General features: G+C 36.6%; 1 protein-coding gene across 1 annotated transcript; it reads left to right on the forward strand.

The window, feature by feature from the left end:
• The first annotated feature begins 5,529 nt into the window (after positions 1 to 5,529).
• On the forward strand, positions 5,530 to 13,408 carry LOC110601080 (RING-H2 finger protein ATL29). Its single transcript, XM_021738091.2, is given in 3 exon segments — positions 5,530 to 5,552; positions 6,717 to 6,737; positions 12,514 to 13,408. Coding segments are annotated over 3 exon segments (939 nt in total).
• The last annotated feature ends 853 nt before the right edge of the window (positions 13,409 to 14,261 follow it).

The following is a 14,261-nucleotide window of genomic DNA, read 5'->3' on the forward strand; positions in this document are numbered from 1 at the left end:
TATGGGAATGGGAGGTGGCTCAAGTTCTGGTTCGAGCGGTCATGTTTGTATGAAGTGTGGTAGACCACACAAAGGAATCTGCCGGGCTGGGACGAACACATGCTTCAGATGTGGACAAGGGACACATGGCTCGGGAGTGTCCTAGAGCAGTTTCAGGGGTACAGTCTCAGCAGATGGGTTCTGGTAGTGCAGCCCAACCAGTACTTCCAGCCATGACTCAGGCAAGTGGCAGAGGCAGAGGGAGAGGGGCAGCCTCTTCTTCAAGTTCCCGGGGTGAAGGTCCATTAGCTCCAGCACGGATCTTCACCATGACACAGCAGGAGGCGTACACATCTAACACCGTGGTGGCAGGTAATCTCATCATTGACTGTTCTGATGTGTATGCATTAATGGACCCTGGTGCATCTCATTCTTTTGTGGCTCCGAGAGCAGTAGAGAGGTTGGGTTTGATGGTCTCTGGGTTAGAGTGTCTCCTCTGGGTCAGTGGACCCAAGTGTGACCCGTCAGTGGCAGAGTTAGTCTGCCAGTATAGTCCAGTCTTTATAGAGGGAAGATGCCTTTCAGCCGACCTTGTGGTTCTAGATTTGACAGATTTTGACGTCATTATAGGGATGGATTGGCTATCTACCCATGGTGCTACCTTGGACTGCAGAGACAAGGTAGTCAAGTTCAGATGTCAGGATGGGTCAGAGGTTGTCTTTAGAGGATTCAGGGGGGAGTACACCTAGAGGTTTGATATCAGCCCTACAGGCTCATAGGCTACTCAGGAGGGGTTGTCAGGGTTTTCTAGCACATGTGAGAGAGACCGATAGTCAGGTCAGGGAGCCCGCCTCAGTGCGAGTAGTCAGAGAATTCTTAGATGTCTTCCCAGACGAGCTGCCAGGTTTACCACCTGCTAGGGAGATAAAGTTCAAAATTGAGTTGATGCCTGGAACTAGACTGATCTCTATCCCTCCCTACAGGATGGCACCAGCGGAATTGAAAGAGCTTAAGGAGCAGTTGCAAGAGTTGGTAGATGGAGGCTTCATCCGACCGAGTACCTCACCTTGGGGTGCTCCAGTGCTATTTGTGAAAAAGAAGGATGGATCCCTCAGACTTTGTATCGACTACAGGCAGTTGAACAAAGTCACTACCAAGAATAAGTACCCATTGCCAAGGATCGACGATCTATTCAACCAGCTAGCAGGAGCAGGTTGTTTCTCCAAGATAGATCTGAGATCGGAGTACCATCAGCTGAGGATAAGAGAAGAGGATGTGCCGAAGACAACCTTCAGGACCAGATATGGGCACTATGAGTTCCTTGTAATGCCGTTCGGGTTGACCAACGCCCCTGCAGCATTCATGGATCTCATGAACAGAGTATTTAGCCAGTACCTGGATCACTTTGTTATTGTCTTCATAGATGATATCTTAGTGTATTCCAGAAATGCAGAAGAGCATGCCCATCATCTGAGGTTGGTTTTGCAGACCTTGAGGGAACATGGCTTGTATGCCAAGTTCTCCAAATGTGAGTTCTGGTTAAGGAGCATTTCATTCTTGGGGCATGTGGTGTCAGAAAATGGAATCGAGGTAGACCCCAAGAAAGTGGAAGCTGTAGCAAACTGGCCTAGACCCACTACAGTGACAGAGATCAAGAGCTTTTTGGGTTTAGCAGGTTACTACAGGAGGTTCATTCAAGACTTCTCTAGAGTTGCAGCTCCCATGACCAGACTGACTAAGAAGAACCAGAGGTTTGTGTGGACCGACCAGTGCGAAGAAAGCTTTGAGGAGCTCAAGAAGAGGTTGACTTCAGCACCAGTGTTAGCTCTGCCATCTAGTAATGAAGACTTCTTAGTTTACTATGATGCGTCCCGCGTGGGACTGGGTTGTGTGCTAATGCAAAATGAAAGGGTGATTGCTTATGCTTCTAGGCAACTGAAGAAGCATGAGTTGAATTACCCTACGCATGACCTAGAGATGGCAGCAGTAATCTTTGCACTCAAGATGTGGAGGCACTACCTCTATGGGGTTAAATGCTAGATCTTCACAGATCATAAGAGCCTACAGTACATCCTGAGTCAGAGAGATTTGAATTTGAGGCAGAGAAGATGGGTAGAACTGCTCAGTGATTACGATTGTAAGATTCAGTACCATCCGGGTAAGGCGAACGTTGTGGCGGACGCCTTAAGCTGGAAATCACTTGGCAGTTTGTCCCATATTTCAGTAGAGAGGAGGCCAGTAGTGAGGGAGTTCTTCGAGCTCATGAATGAAGGTCTACAGTTGAAGTTGTCTGGTACAGGTGCTTTGATTGCTCAGATGAGAGTGGCACCCGTGTTTCTGGAGCAGGTGGCTCAGAAACAGCATGAGGACCCAGAGTTAGTGAAGATCGCCAGGACTGTTCAGTCAAGCAAAGATAGTGAGTACAGATTCGACAGCAAGGGGATCCTCCGCTATGGGAGCCGACTATGTGTACCAGATGATGTAAGGCTAAAAGGAGACATTATGAGGGAGGCTCATAATGCCATATACAGCGTTCACCCTGGAGCTACCAAGATGTATCAAGATCAGAAAAAGGTCTATTGGTGGCCAGCTATGAAGAGAGAAGTGGCACAGTTCGTGTCAGCCTGCGAAGTGTGTCAGAGGGTGAAGCTGGAACATCAGAAGCCGGCTGGAATGCTTAACCCACTACCTATTCCAGAGTGGAAATGGGAGAATATAGCTATGGACTTCGTGGTGGGGTTACCGGCGACGTCCAACAGATTGGACTCCATATGGGTGATTGTGGACAGACTCACCAAATCTGCTCACTTCATCCCTGTCAGGAGTGGCTATTTTGTGGACAAGTTGGCGCAGGTGTATGTTGATGAGATCGTCAGGCTGCATGGGGTCCCTGTTTCAATAGTATCTGATAGAGGGCCCCAGTTCACCTCCAGGTTTTGGCGGAGTCTGCAGAACGCTATGGGTACCAGGTTGGATTTTAGCACTGCTTTTCATCCACAAACGGACGGACAGTCAGAGAGGACCATCCAGACGATAGAGGATATGCTCAGAATGTGTGTGCTGGACTTTGGCGATTCTTGGAGGCAGCATCTACCCTTGGTGGAGTTTGTCTACAATAACAGCCATCATGCTAGCATAGGGATGGCCCCATATGAAGCTTTGTATGGAAGGAAGTGCAGGTCACCTGTATGCTGGGAAGAAGTTGGAGAAAAGGCCTTAGCAGGGCCTGAGCTAGTAGAGATCACCAGCAGGGTGGTGCCCATAATCAGAGAGAGGATCAAGACTGCTGCAAGCAGACAGAAGAGTTATGCAGATGTTCGCAGAAGACAAGTAGAGTTTCAGGAGGGGGATTTGGTATTGCTTAAGGTGTCTCCAATGAAAGGGGTGATTCGGTTCGGGAAGAAAGGTAAACTGGCTCCACGGTACATCGGACCCTTTGAAGTCTTGCAAAAGATTGGGAATGTATCGTACAAGCTGGACTTGCCTGCTTCAATGGAGAGAATCCATCCGGTTTTCCATGTTTCCATGTTGAGAAAGTTCGTGTCAGATCCGAGCAAGGTTCTTAGTGAGCCTGATGTGGAGATCCAAGAAGATCTCACTTATGTTGAACAGCTAGTACGGATCTTAGACACCCAGATCAGAAAGTTGAGAAACAAGGAAATCCCAATGGTGAAAGTCCTTTGGAATCACCACAACATAGAGGAGTGTACCTGGGAGACACGGGAGTCCATGCTCCAGCAATATCCTTATCTCTTTTGAAGTAAGTGTTATGTGTTTTATGTTAATGTGTATGTTGCATGCTATGTATGTTTATGTTTTATGCCATGCCAGGTTTGTTGGTGAACATTCGGGGACGAATGTTCTTAAGGGGGGAAGAATGTAATACCCGGCTAGACTCCGGTGTCGGAATCCCTACCGTCCAGTGGGATCTCGGATGTCGGAAACCTCTAGAAGGGTAAAATCATGTTTTCATAAAATGTTTTAATGTATTTTATGGTTTTAATCAAGTAAGAAATGAGTTTTTTGCATGAAAATAATCTTAGAAGAAGACCCAGGTTCGGCCGCCGAACCTCAAGTTCGGCCGCCGAACGTGCATGCGCTTCGGGTGTGCCTTAGGCTCCCGAAACCATGAGTGAGGGAAGTCCAGGTTCGGCCGCCGAACCTTATGTTCGGCCGCCGAACATGGCATGCATGCGGGGGCACGTTCGGCTCCCGAATGTGGCCTGGCCAGCCACCTATAAAGGGGTCCCTTAGCCGAAATGGGCGAGCTCTTCTCCCCATTTTCAGCCAAGGTGAGCTCTCCGCCGTCCCTCACCGATCTTGAGTTTCTTCCTTCAAATCTTTCACGATTTTCACAAGTTTTCACTTTGTTTTGAAGATTTTGAGCATTGAGCAAGTTTTGGGAGCTTTTGAAATTCAAGAAACTCAATCTCTCCCATCTCCGAGCTAGGGTCGTTTTCCTCTCGATCTTCAAGAGGTAAGGGCCGATCTTGAGCTCACTGTATGTTTTAAACAAGTTTTAAGTTGATCTATGGGGTAGAAATACATGTTTAGGTTTTGGTTGGTTTTATGGGTTATGTTAAGTTTTTTAGCAATGTATGATGTTTGTGGTTTGTTTGTTGTGTTGTAGTTAAGGCTTAGGATAGTTTAAAGCCTCTAGGAGCTTGTATGCTTGAGTATGCATGTTGTAGATCAGGTTTATGCATGTTTGAAAGGTTTGGAAGGCGTTTGTGCATGTTGGAGTTGAGTTTCTGCCACTTTGGAGAAACTTAGGTTCGGCCGCCGAACCCGCTTGTGGAGGCAGCCTTCGCCTGCCGAAGCCTGCCCCTGAAAGAGGACTTTCGTCTCTGGAGGGCAGTTTCGGCCGCCGAAAGTACCGCCGAACATGCATGAGATTCGTCTCTGTCTGGGAGTTTCGGCCGCCGAAAGTGCCGCCGAACATGCATGAGTTTCGTCTCTGTCTGGGAGTTTCGGCCGCCGAAGGTGCCGCTGAACCTGCCTGACTTTCAGCTCTGGAGGCACTTTTGGCCGCCGAACCTGCTGCCGAAAGTGCCCTGTCCAGCCGTTTCTTGCATGTTTTCTATGATCATTTTGAGGTGTTCTAAGGGGTTTTTGGGGAATGTTTTAGAGTTATGTTTATGTATGTTTGGTCCCTCATCTGAGTCCACCTGTGTAGGTTCGGACCCGAGGAACCGAGGAGGTCAGCAGTGCTAGCTGCTTCAGAGTCCCTAGAACATCAGCCAGAGGTGAGTAGAACAGAACTATGCTTTAAATTTAATAAATGTTTAGCATGATCCATGCATCATAAATGCCATGTTTACGTAGGTTGTATTGCATTAGTGATCACGAATATGATGCATTGCATTGTTATTGTTGATGTGGATGGATGTTGGATGACCCACTGGCTCTCAGTATGTAACCCAGAAAGTCTAGGGCTGCCCATGCCACGCGTCTGGGCAAATGCATGATTGTTTATGAGAAATGAGAGTTATTGGTGACAAGTCCGTCCTTGATGTGAAATGTCTGTGCTATGATGCATTCCATGAAAGCATGAATAATTAAAATATTTTATGGTTCTGCTCATTGGGCTTTTTAGCTCACCCTGTTCCCTTAACCCCCAGGTTTGCAGGTACAGGTTAGAGCAGGAGGTCGGATAGAGTAAAGTTTTGGTTGTGTAATAGCTAGTGGTGGACATGATGGATATTGTAATGTAATGTTGAGTTATGTAATGTAATGACGGTATTGAGGTTTAGAAGTGTGCTTGACCCTAGCTGTGTAATCTCTTTAAGAGTGCATGATCTTTTATTGATGTTTATGTTTTACCAAACTTAATGCATGATTTTAGTACCCCATTGGAGCATTGATGAGGACTCCATGGTGGGGTTAATGTTAATGTCTACGTTAATGCATGCACAGGTTGAGTTTGGTTCATGAATGAAAAGAAAAGTTTTAATTTTTATGTATGTGGTTGATCATGTATGGAATTACACAGGTTTACAGGTTGTATGTTAGGCTTGCTACGGGTCCCGGCGGCCTTAAGCCGATCTGAATCCTAGCGCTGGTAGCGGTCCGATTTGCGGGCTGTTACATAAGGGAGGTGGAGCCTTCCTTTGTAATTTGAATTTTGAATGTGCATGGCATGAGTTGGCAAGCATGTGATCTTTGGATTTAGCTTCCTTAATAAGCTGTATTTTGAAATTCAAAATTTGAATATGAATCTTGAAGATTTGAAATTCAAAATACTTTCCTTATTTGGCTCTTCATTTATGGCAACTTGAGATTTGGTTTCTTGAATAAGAAGGTGGCTACTTGGAGATTTGAAATTTGAATTTCAAATTGCTTTGGCTGAATGTTCTTTCCTTATTTGCCACTTTCCTTGTTTAGAACTTTCTTTATTTAGCTTCACTTGATTTCAACTTGGCAGGCTTGCTCTCCTTTACTCCATTTAAGGTAGTTTTAAGGGTATTTTCTCCACAATGTCTCTTTACATCATTTTCTGCAGAATAAGATTAAAATCACAAAATTAGGCAGAAATAATGTAAATTAACATCAATAATGTCATGATAAATTGGTCTAAATTATGCTCTATCAGCCACATACTATACTATATGCAATTATATATGTGGACTTAAATTAGCTTTTACATTATCAATTTTTATTTAATTTGTTTAAATATAAGTTAATTCACAAAAACAACTTTAAATGGAGAATTTGCAAGAGTCTCCCTTGTTTATTAGCAATTATCCCTATGAAAAATAGTAATAAAATCTCAATATTTACTCAATTCACACTGTTAAATCCATAAATAGAACATATTAGCTTAAAGTAGTAAACACATTTATTTATATTTGTACTATTTTCAATACTCATTTACAGACTCTTGGTAGACTACTAATATACATGCCAAATATAAACAACCTTTGTACAAAACTTGTGAATAACTGGTTATGATGATGTCTCCATGCTAATGCAGAACAAACCTCTTGATTGTTGCTTCCTTTATCCATTACCTGCACATGGAAAAGTCCAATGTATTGAGCTTATGCCCAGTGGGTGAATAACAATATATATTCATTCAAGTATAAACAAGAATACACATGATAGTTACAACGAAACCATTTTATAAAAACAAGTGAAAATTTTATGTGTCAGTGGGTGAAAAGTGGGCAAATTAAGTTATGCAGTTGTATAACTGTACGGTCATTTATATTATGATAATAATCTTGTATGCATGCTTGTAAGGTATTAACAAGTCATATAATTAAATCTTAACCCCTATAAACTCTTAGCAGGATGAACTAGCTCGATAAGGAAAAAATTGTGTCTGTATAGCACAAAGTGCCAAACTGTATAACTTGGGGGCCGAATGCTATGCCTGTATGGCTCAAAAGCCAAGAAACTGTATGAAACATAGTGTGTCGAAAATATCATATCATGTAACCCATTAGGGCACAGTACTGCTAAATTGTATATGGCATGCCATACCCTTATTCTGTCTATGATTCCCACCGAGGTTTACTAGGGCCAAGAATGCATATTTAGAAGTTAAATATTTATTTGTACTAAAATTATTCATTTATATGCTTAACATATTGAAACAAGCAAGCATGTCGATAAAACGAGTTCTTAAAAGCATACATGTGTATGTAATAGACCATATTCAGCCATGAACGTAATATTCAGTCATGAACGTAATATTCAGTCATGAACGTAATATTCAGTCATGAATATATTGCTATTTCATTAAGAACATGGGTATAAAGTTTGAGTTTATCAAGCTAGCACGTGTATAAAATAGTCACATCAAGCTGGCACGTACGTAATTTGGCCGCAAAGCTAGCATGTCAATCCCTTTTAGGTCAATATTTAGATTTATATTTATTTCTGCCCGAGATTGTGTCACATTTCTAAATATCTTATGGACATAATTAGATTCACCTTTCTTCATGAAATTTGTGTATTTATGTCTTAACTTTTTAATAAGATATATTACATCTAATTCTGACCTTTCTAACTTAAGTTATGAATTTTTTTTTTGCAAGCTGTACAATCAGGTTCTAACCAGTATAGTTTTGGTATTTGTTTTTAATCCAACAAAACATATGGTATGCATACATTTGCATACAGATTCAAGTTTAAGTTTCTTATATAAAATTTTAGGCATACTCCTCAGGGTTCATTTGGCACTGGTCTTAATTTATTTCAATGAGTAAATCATTGATTATGGTCTAAGTGATACAGACTGTTTCGGATGCACAACTCCTATGACTAGTTTAGGTTCACTAGTAATTTACATATAATTAGTTACAGAATCAGAATTTAGTCACTTTAGGAAAGTTTTAGCTTTTTGTCTCAGCTTTCTTTTGGTATATGTTATGATTAATTTTAATAATTACACAATAAGTTATGAAGTTTCCAACACAGGCTGTCCTGTTAAAATCTATTATGCCAGTTTTGCATTTTTAGATCCCATGTTGTATCTATTTACTTTAAGCCTTCCAGATCCGTATAATCAAAAAAAAATTTTAGAAATCAAAACCAATCCCTAATTTTACATATTCATGAGAAAATCAAAAGAAAAACAGAAATTCATATGAACATCAAACCTTTTGTATAATTCTTTTCAAAAGCTTTAGGTACACCTTAGTTTTTCTTCTTTCTTGTCTTTCCTCTGGTGTACCTTCCTCCTTTTGAATTTGTTCTTTACAAAGAATAAGAAAAACATGAGTTTTAATTCATTTAACAACATATAATTGATTGAAAACATGGAAGAATATGTTTGCCTAACCTAATTTTCAATTTCTATCACTTACCACTTAAGCACCTAAACTTCTCTCTTTCCTCCTTTTCTATGGTTCCTTTGCTGGTTATTTCACTTAGAAAAGAATTTTGTATGGATAGAGATTTTGTCTTTATAGAGAAATATGGTAGAAATAGAAGAAAAGAAGAAAACTTACTTTGTCTTTTCTTTTTGGTGTAGGTTCAGCTAGGATAGAGAAAAAGAAGATAGCCTTTTTCTTTTATGATTAGTCATGTCTTTCGTGTATAGCTAGGAGACACATGGAGGGTTTAAGTGAAAAGGTAAAAAAAGATGGAGGACCAAACTTGAAATTTACTTTTAAACTTTCTATATTCATAATTTAACCTACTAAGCTTTTCCACATATTTCAATTTATTTTTTAAACTTTCAATATTCATAGATTGATCTACTAAAATTATACTTTTAACCTTTAGAAGTTTATTTAATTTAGGTAAGCACATTAGTTTTAACAAGTACCTCATGCTAACATGTCAGAAAACCCTTAAGCACCTCCCGATACTAACTTGATTCCGACCTGCTTATCACATTTAGATGTTTTATTTTAAGATATGTTTGTTTTCTTATTTGGCCTTTTTATAGTTCAATTATTACAGTTTAAAGATATTAAAATATTATTACTGATTATTCTTATCTTAACTTTGTCTTTGCATGTATAACTCTGTATGAAATGTAAGTTGGACCTCTAAATACAATTTTTAGTGCTCTACTAATAGGCGAATTATGTGTCAAGCAGCTATGAATAAGCTAGCACCTCCCCTAATTAGTTTAAGGTTAAGCTAGCACCTCCTCTGAAACTAATTACTCTAACTTTAGAATGGTACAATTTAAATCTAATAGTTTCTCTATTTCTATCCGTAGGTTTTAGAATGTGACACATTCATCCACATTTCTTAGGATTCCAATTAGGCTTGTAAATCATTAAGAGTCAAAGCTTCAAGATCTTGGATGCTTCAAGATCTTAGATTCTTCAATGGCTGTAACCACATAACCAAACCAATTTAACAACGTCTATAGAATTTTCTTTAACACATCTTTTTCTTCAATTTTGTCACAATTATTTTCATCTTGTTGACTATTTTCTACATGCGAGAAAATAATCACGAACACTTTCATCTTTATCTTGTTCCATTAGCTCATACTATTTTTTTAGACCCTTTAGCCTTGTTCTTTTAACTAGATCTTCATGTTTATATGTTTTGAGCAAGATATTCTAAGCTTCCTTCGTTGTTTTGGCATGAAATATATTTTCAAGGACTAGCAGCTTAATGGACTGACGAACTAAAAATAGGGCCTTCTCATTGAGTGAATGATCACGAACTAGTTGTTGCATTTCTTCAGTAGTTGGCTTTTCTTTTTCCTCGGATCCTTTCTCCAAAATTTCTCCAAAGCTATTGTTCTTTAGACATAACTCTATTAAATGCTTCCATATTGTAAAATTATTTTTTCCATTGAACTTAAAAATTATTGACTATACCTATTGAGTTGGTCGTACTTTAGCACTTGAATTCAAAACTATTTTATTGTAACTGACTCTGATACCAAATGTTGGTAATTAAAATTAAAATTGCCTAAAGAATCAAGTGGAATTAATTTATCCCCATAAACACAAAAATAATTTTATTGAAAAAAAAACACTCTCCTACATATAAAATTTTTTACACATACTATAACTCGTAGGACCTATTTTTAATTTAGCTCGTTAGAGCTACTTCTAATATTTTTCTTCATTAAAATTCTCACGGCTTCCTCTATTTTTTTTTTCTCTTTAAATTGTAGTAAAAATGCAAAAAATTGTCCTTTTTATAGTTGAAAAATAACGGTACCCATTTATAAATTTACTGATTCCAATATTTCGAACAATTTATGGTTCCAAGAAGTAAGTCCACCAAAGTTTGTCAACGTGCAACTTTATGGTGTAACTCCACCAAGATGTGTCCATGTGTAGCCCATTTATCTAGCTAACTCAAAATCTTTAAGACTAAGTAAATTCATGGCTAAGTAAATTTGGATGATTAAGCAATGTGATTTTAAATTTTAAGAACATGAGGTGGTAAAAGTAAAATCAAGTTTATCTTCTAACAGAATAAGTTAAGATAATTTAATAGAATAACTAAATAGTGGTATTTATAGAAAACGAGAAATATTTTAATTAGTTTAAGAATTATATAAACCAACTAATAAATTTTTAAAAAAATTGAAAATCTAATAATAATTCTTCCTAAAAAATTTAAACATGCATTTTATATGATAAATAAATATCTAATATAGTTTTAGGTAATATTTGAATTAATTTATTAACTTTAAATTATTTAAATAATAAAATTATTATCTAAGTTTAAAATTTAAAGTCAATGTGAAATAAACAAATAATCTAAGGTCATAACTCACAATTCAAATATTTAATTACCATCCTACTTTTATATTGGTATAAATGTTTGTTTATAAATTTATCATGCATTGAGAAAATAAATTCATTTTTTATAAAAAATAAATTTAATAATATGGGATGTTTAATTTTTATGAATCACCATAAGTGGATGGTTTATTTAAAAAGATAAAGTAAAATTTAATTTTCAACTATATTTGCTATGCTATTTTAATATATGTGAAATGTGAAATAAATTAAACTTCCACAGATACTTTATATTTTAATATCTTAGCTCTTATCGTTTTGTATGTTGAAAAAAAAAAACTTTAATATAGAAAGTTTGAGAGTTTAATTATATACTTTAATTTATTTGATAATATATAATCATATATAATATGGATTTGAGTTTTATAAATACTACACAGATCTACGAAAAAAAACTTTCAATTAAGATGTTAGATTTTTACAGATATTTGATTTGATTCAAAATTTATTTGATAATATATAATTGGATATAAAATAAATTTAGATTTTATAAATAATATATGAATTATATTGGGATTTTATATATTACGCAAATATTACTCGAATCTCTTCATATATATTTGAAATTCATGCTATGATTTCTACACTAAAAATCCTTTTTTTTAAAATTCAAATTAGTCTAGAAAATGCTATAAAAAATTCGTTCTACCTACTAATTGAGATTATGAGATCATCTTAATTTTACTTTTAAATTGTTCACGTGTGTAATAGAATATTTTCAAAATTTAAGGTACCATGGAATTTTTTAGTAAAGTTTAGAGGCGTAAATATGTATATACATATGTATATGTATTTATATGTGTAAATACATGATGTGTGTGTATATATTATAGCCTTTGAATTATAAAGCTAGTGGATTAGTAAGTTGACAATGAAAGGGAAATTCTTGTCAAATAGCTGGATTCATTATAAGTGTTACCTGAGATGTTTGTATATTAGATTCACTTTGAATTTTTTCTAAGGCATATATAATATGATTAGTGTAGCGTTTATTTATATGTATAAGAAAAAAGGAAGGGAAGGATTAGTATTAATTAGTGGTTTATTTTAGTTATAATTGAGTGATTATGAAGAAGAAAAACAAAAGCAAAAAAGAGAGCAATTTACGGAGGTAAAAATGCTAATATTCAGACAAAGTTCCCCAATCATGTGAGGAGGACTCGCTCAATAGCCATAGTCTACAATGGACAACAAATCAATCTTTCCACATCAAATGGCCTAGCTCCTAATACTATGACAACCCATTTGCACCTCTTTTTTCCTTCATTTTCCCTCAAATTACCCATGCAAACATCTTTAGCCGGAAGAACTCAAATCTCCGGCCAACCATTCACGCTACAACCTTCCATTCAATGTCATCTACATCCTCATCATTTCCACCCTTACCTGCTGAACAAACAAACGTTGCTTCTCCCCCAATAACTATAGTTCTAACCGTTATTCTTCTTGTGTTCTTCTTTCTAGGTTTTTTCTCTATATACTTTTGTCGATGTTTTATGGAGAGTGTGGTTAATAATTGGCATCTACGTCGTAGCCCTTCTGGGAATAATGTAAATCCAAGTTCTTCACCTGCAAATAATGGCCTTGATCCTTCATTAATACAAATTTTTCCTACATTTACTTATTCAAGTGTTAAAGATTTTCGACGAGAAAAATATGGGCTTGAATGTGCTGTTTGCTTAGCGGAGTTTGAGGACAACGATATGCTTCGTCTTCTAACAGTTTGTTATCATGTATTTCACCAAGAATGTATTGATCTTTGGCTTGAGTCTCATAAAACATGTCCAGTTTGTCGTGGTGATCTTGATTTGCCTAGAGAAACATTAGAGAAGACACCAATTCTTGAGCAAAATAATGATCATCATCAAACTAATAATAATAGTTTGGTAGAGAATTCCATAAGTATTGACATTGCAGAAGATGATGATGGTGATGAAGAAGGTAGATCTAGAGGAGGAAATGGAAAAGGAATTATGATAAATGATGATGAAAATAAGCAAAATCAATGTCATGAAAAGATAGAGAGATTTTCAAGGTCACACTCCACTGGGCATTCAATTGTTGTGGCAAGAGAAGAAGAGGATAAATACACTTTGAGATTAATTGATAATGTACAAGTAAAAATTTTGAGAGGACATAATACCTCAGAAAGTTGCATTGCATTGGGTGACTTCTCAAGTCCTAGAAATGGTTAATTTTGAGAAGCACAGAGATCAACAATGTGTAAGTTTTCCCTTATTTCTTTTTCTTCTTTTATTTTAAGAGCTTTCCATTTTTGAAGGAATTAGCAAAAAGATTTTATTTCTTTTATCATTTCATAAAGCCTAGAAGCAAATTTTTATTCATTTGGATGGAGTCTTGCATGTTAAATTAATGTGCTTAATTCAATACAACAACAACAACAAACCCTATGGAGATGAAGTTGAGTTCATCTACGGGGGCTAATTTCAAGCATCTCAATCGTTGCTCAACTTTTCACTTAATTCCATTATGCTCAACTAAAAAAGATTCCATAGAAAACAATTGAAAAATAATGGTAATTACACTATAGCTATTAGTTTCTTATTGATTGATGTGGTATGCATGCTATACTAGATTTTGATAGGAGCAATATTCGGTTCAAATCGAAAAAAATCGAATTAATTTAAAGTTTTACTTTGATTTTTTATTCATTTTTGTTCGGTTTTAAAAAATTTCAGTTATTTCGGTTTAGTTCGATTTTAATAAAAAAACAAAAAAAAAATCAAATCGAGTAATGATAATAGTATATTATTTTTTTATAATATAGAGAGATTATATCATAATTAAAATTGAAATATTTCAATTAAAATTTAGAATATTAAAAGTAAGAGGTAAAAAAATAAAATACCTATTAAATAGTCCAACTGATTAAACTAAATCGAATCGAATTAGATCGGTTCGATTTGATTCAATTTCTATTTAAAATCAGTTCAATTTGATTTTCACAAATATTAAAATTTTAATTTTTGATTTATTCAATTTAGTTCGATTTTGAATCGAATCGACCGAATGATCACCTTAGATGAA

This window comes from Manihot esculenta, chromosome 15 (assembly GCF_001659605.2).
Source record: "Manihot esculenta cultivar AM560-2 chromosome 15, M.esculenta_v8, whole genome shotgun sequence".
Lineage (NCBI taxonomy): Eukaryota > Viridiplantae > Streptophyta > Magnoliopsida > Malpighiales > Euphorbiaceae > Manihot > Manihot esculenta.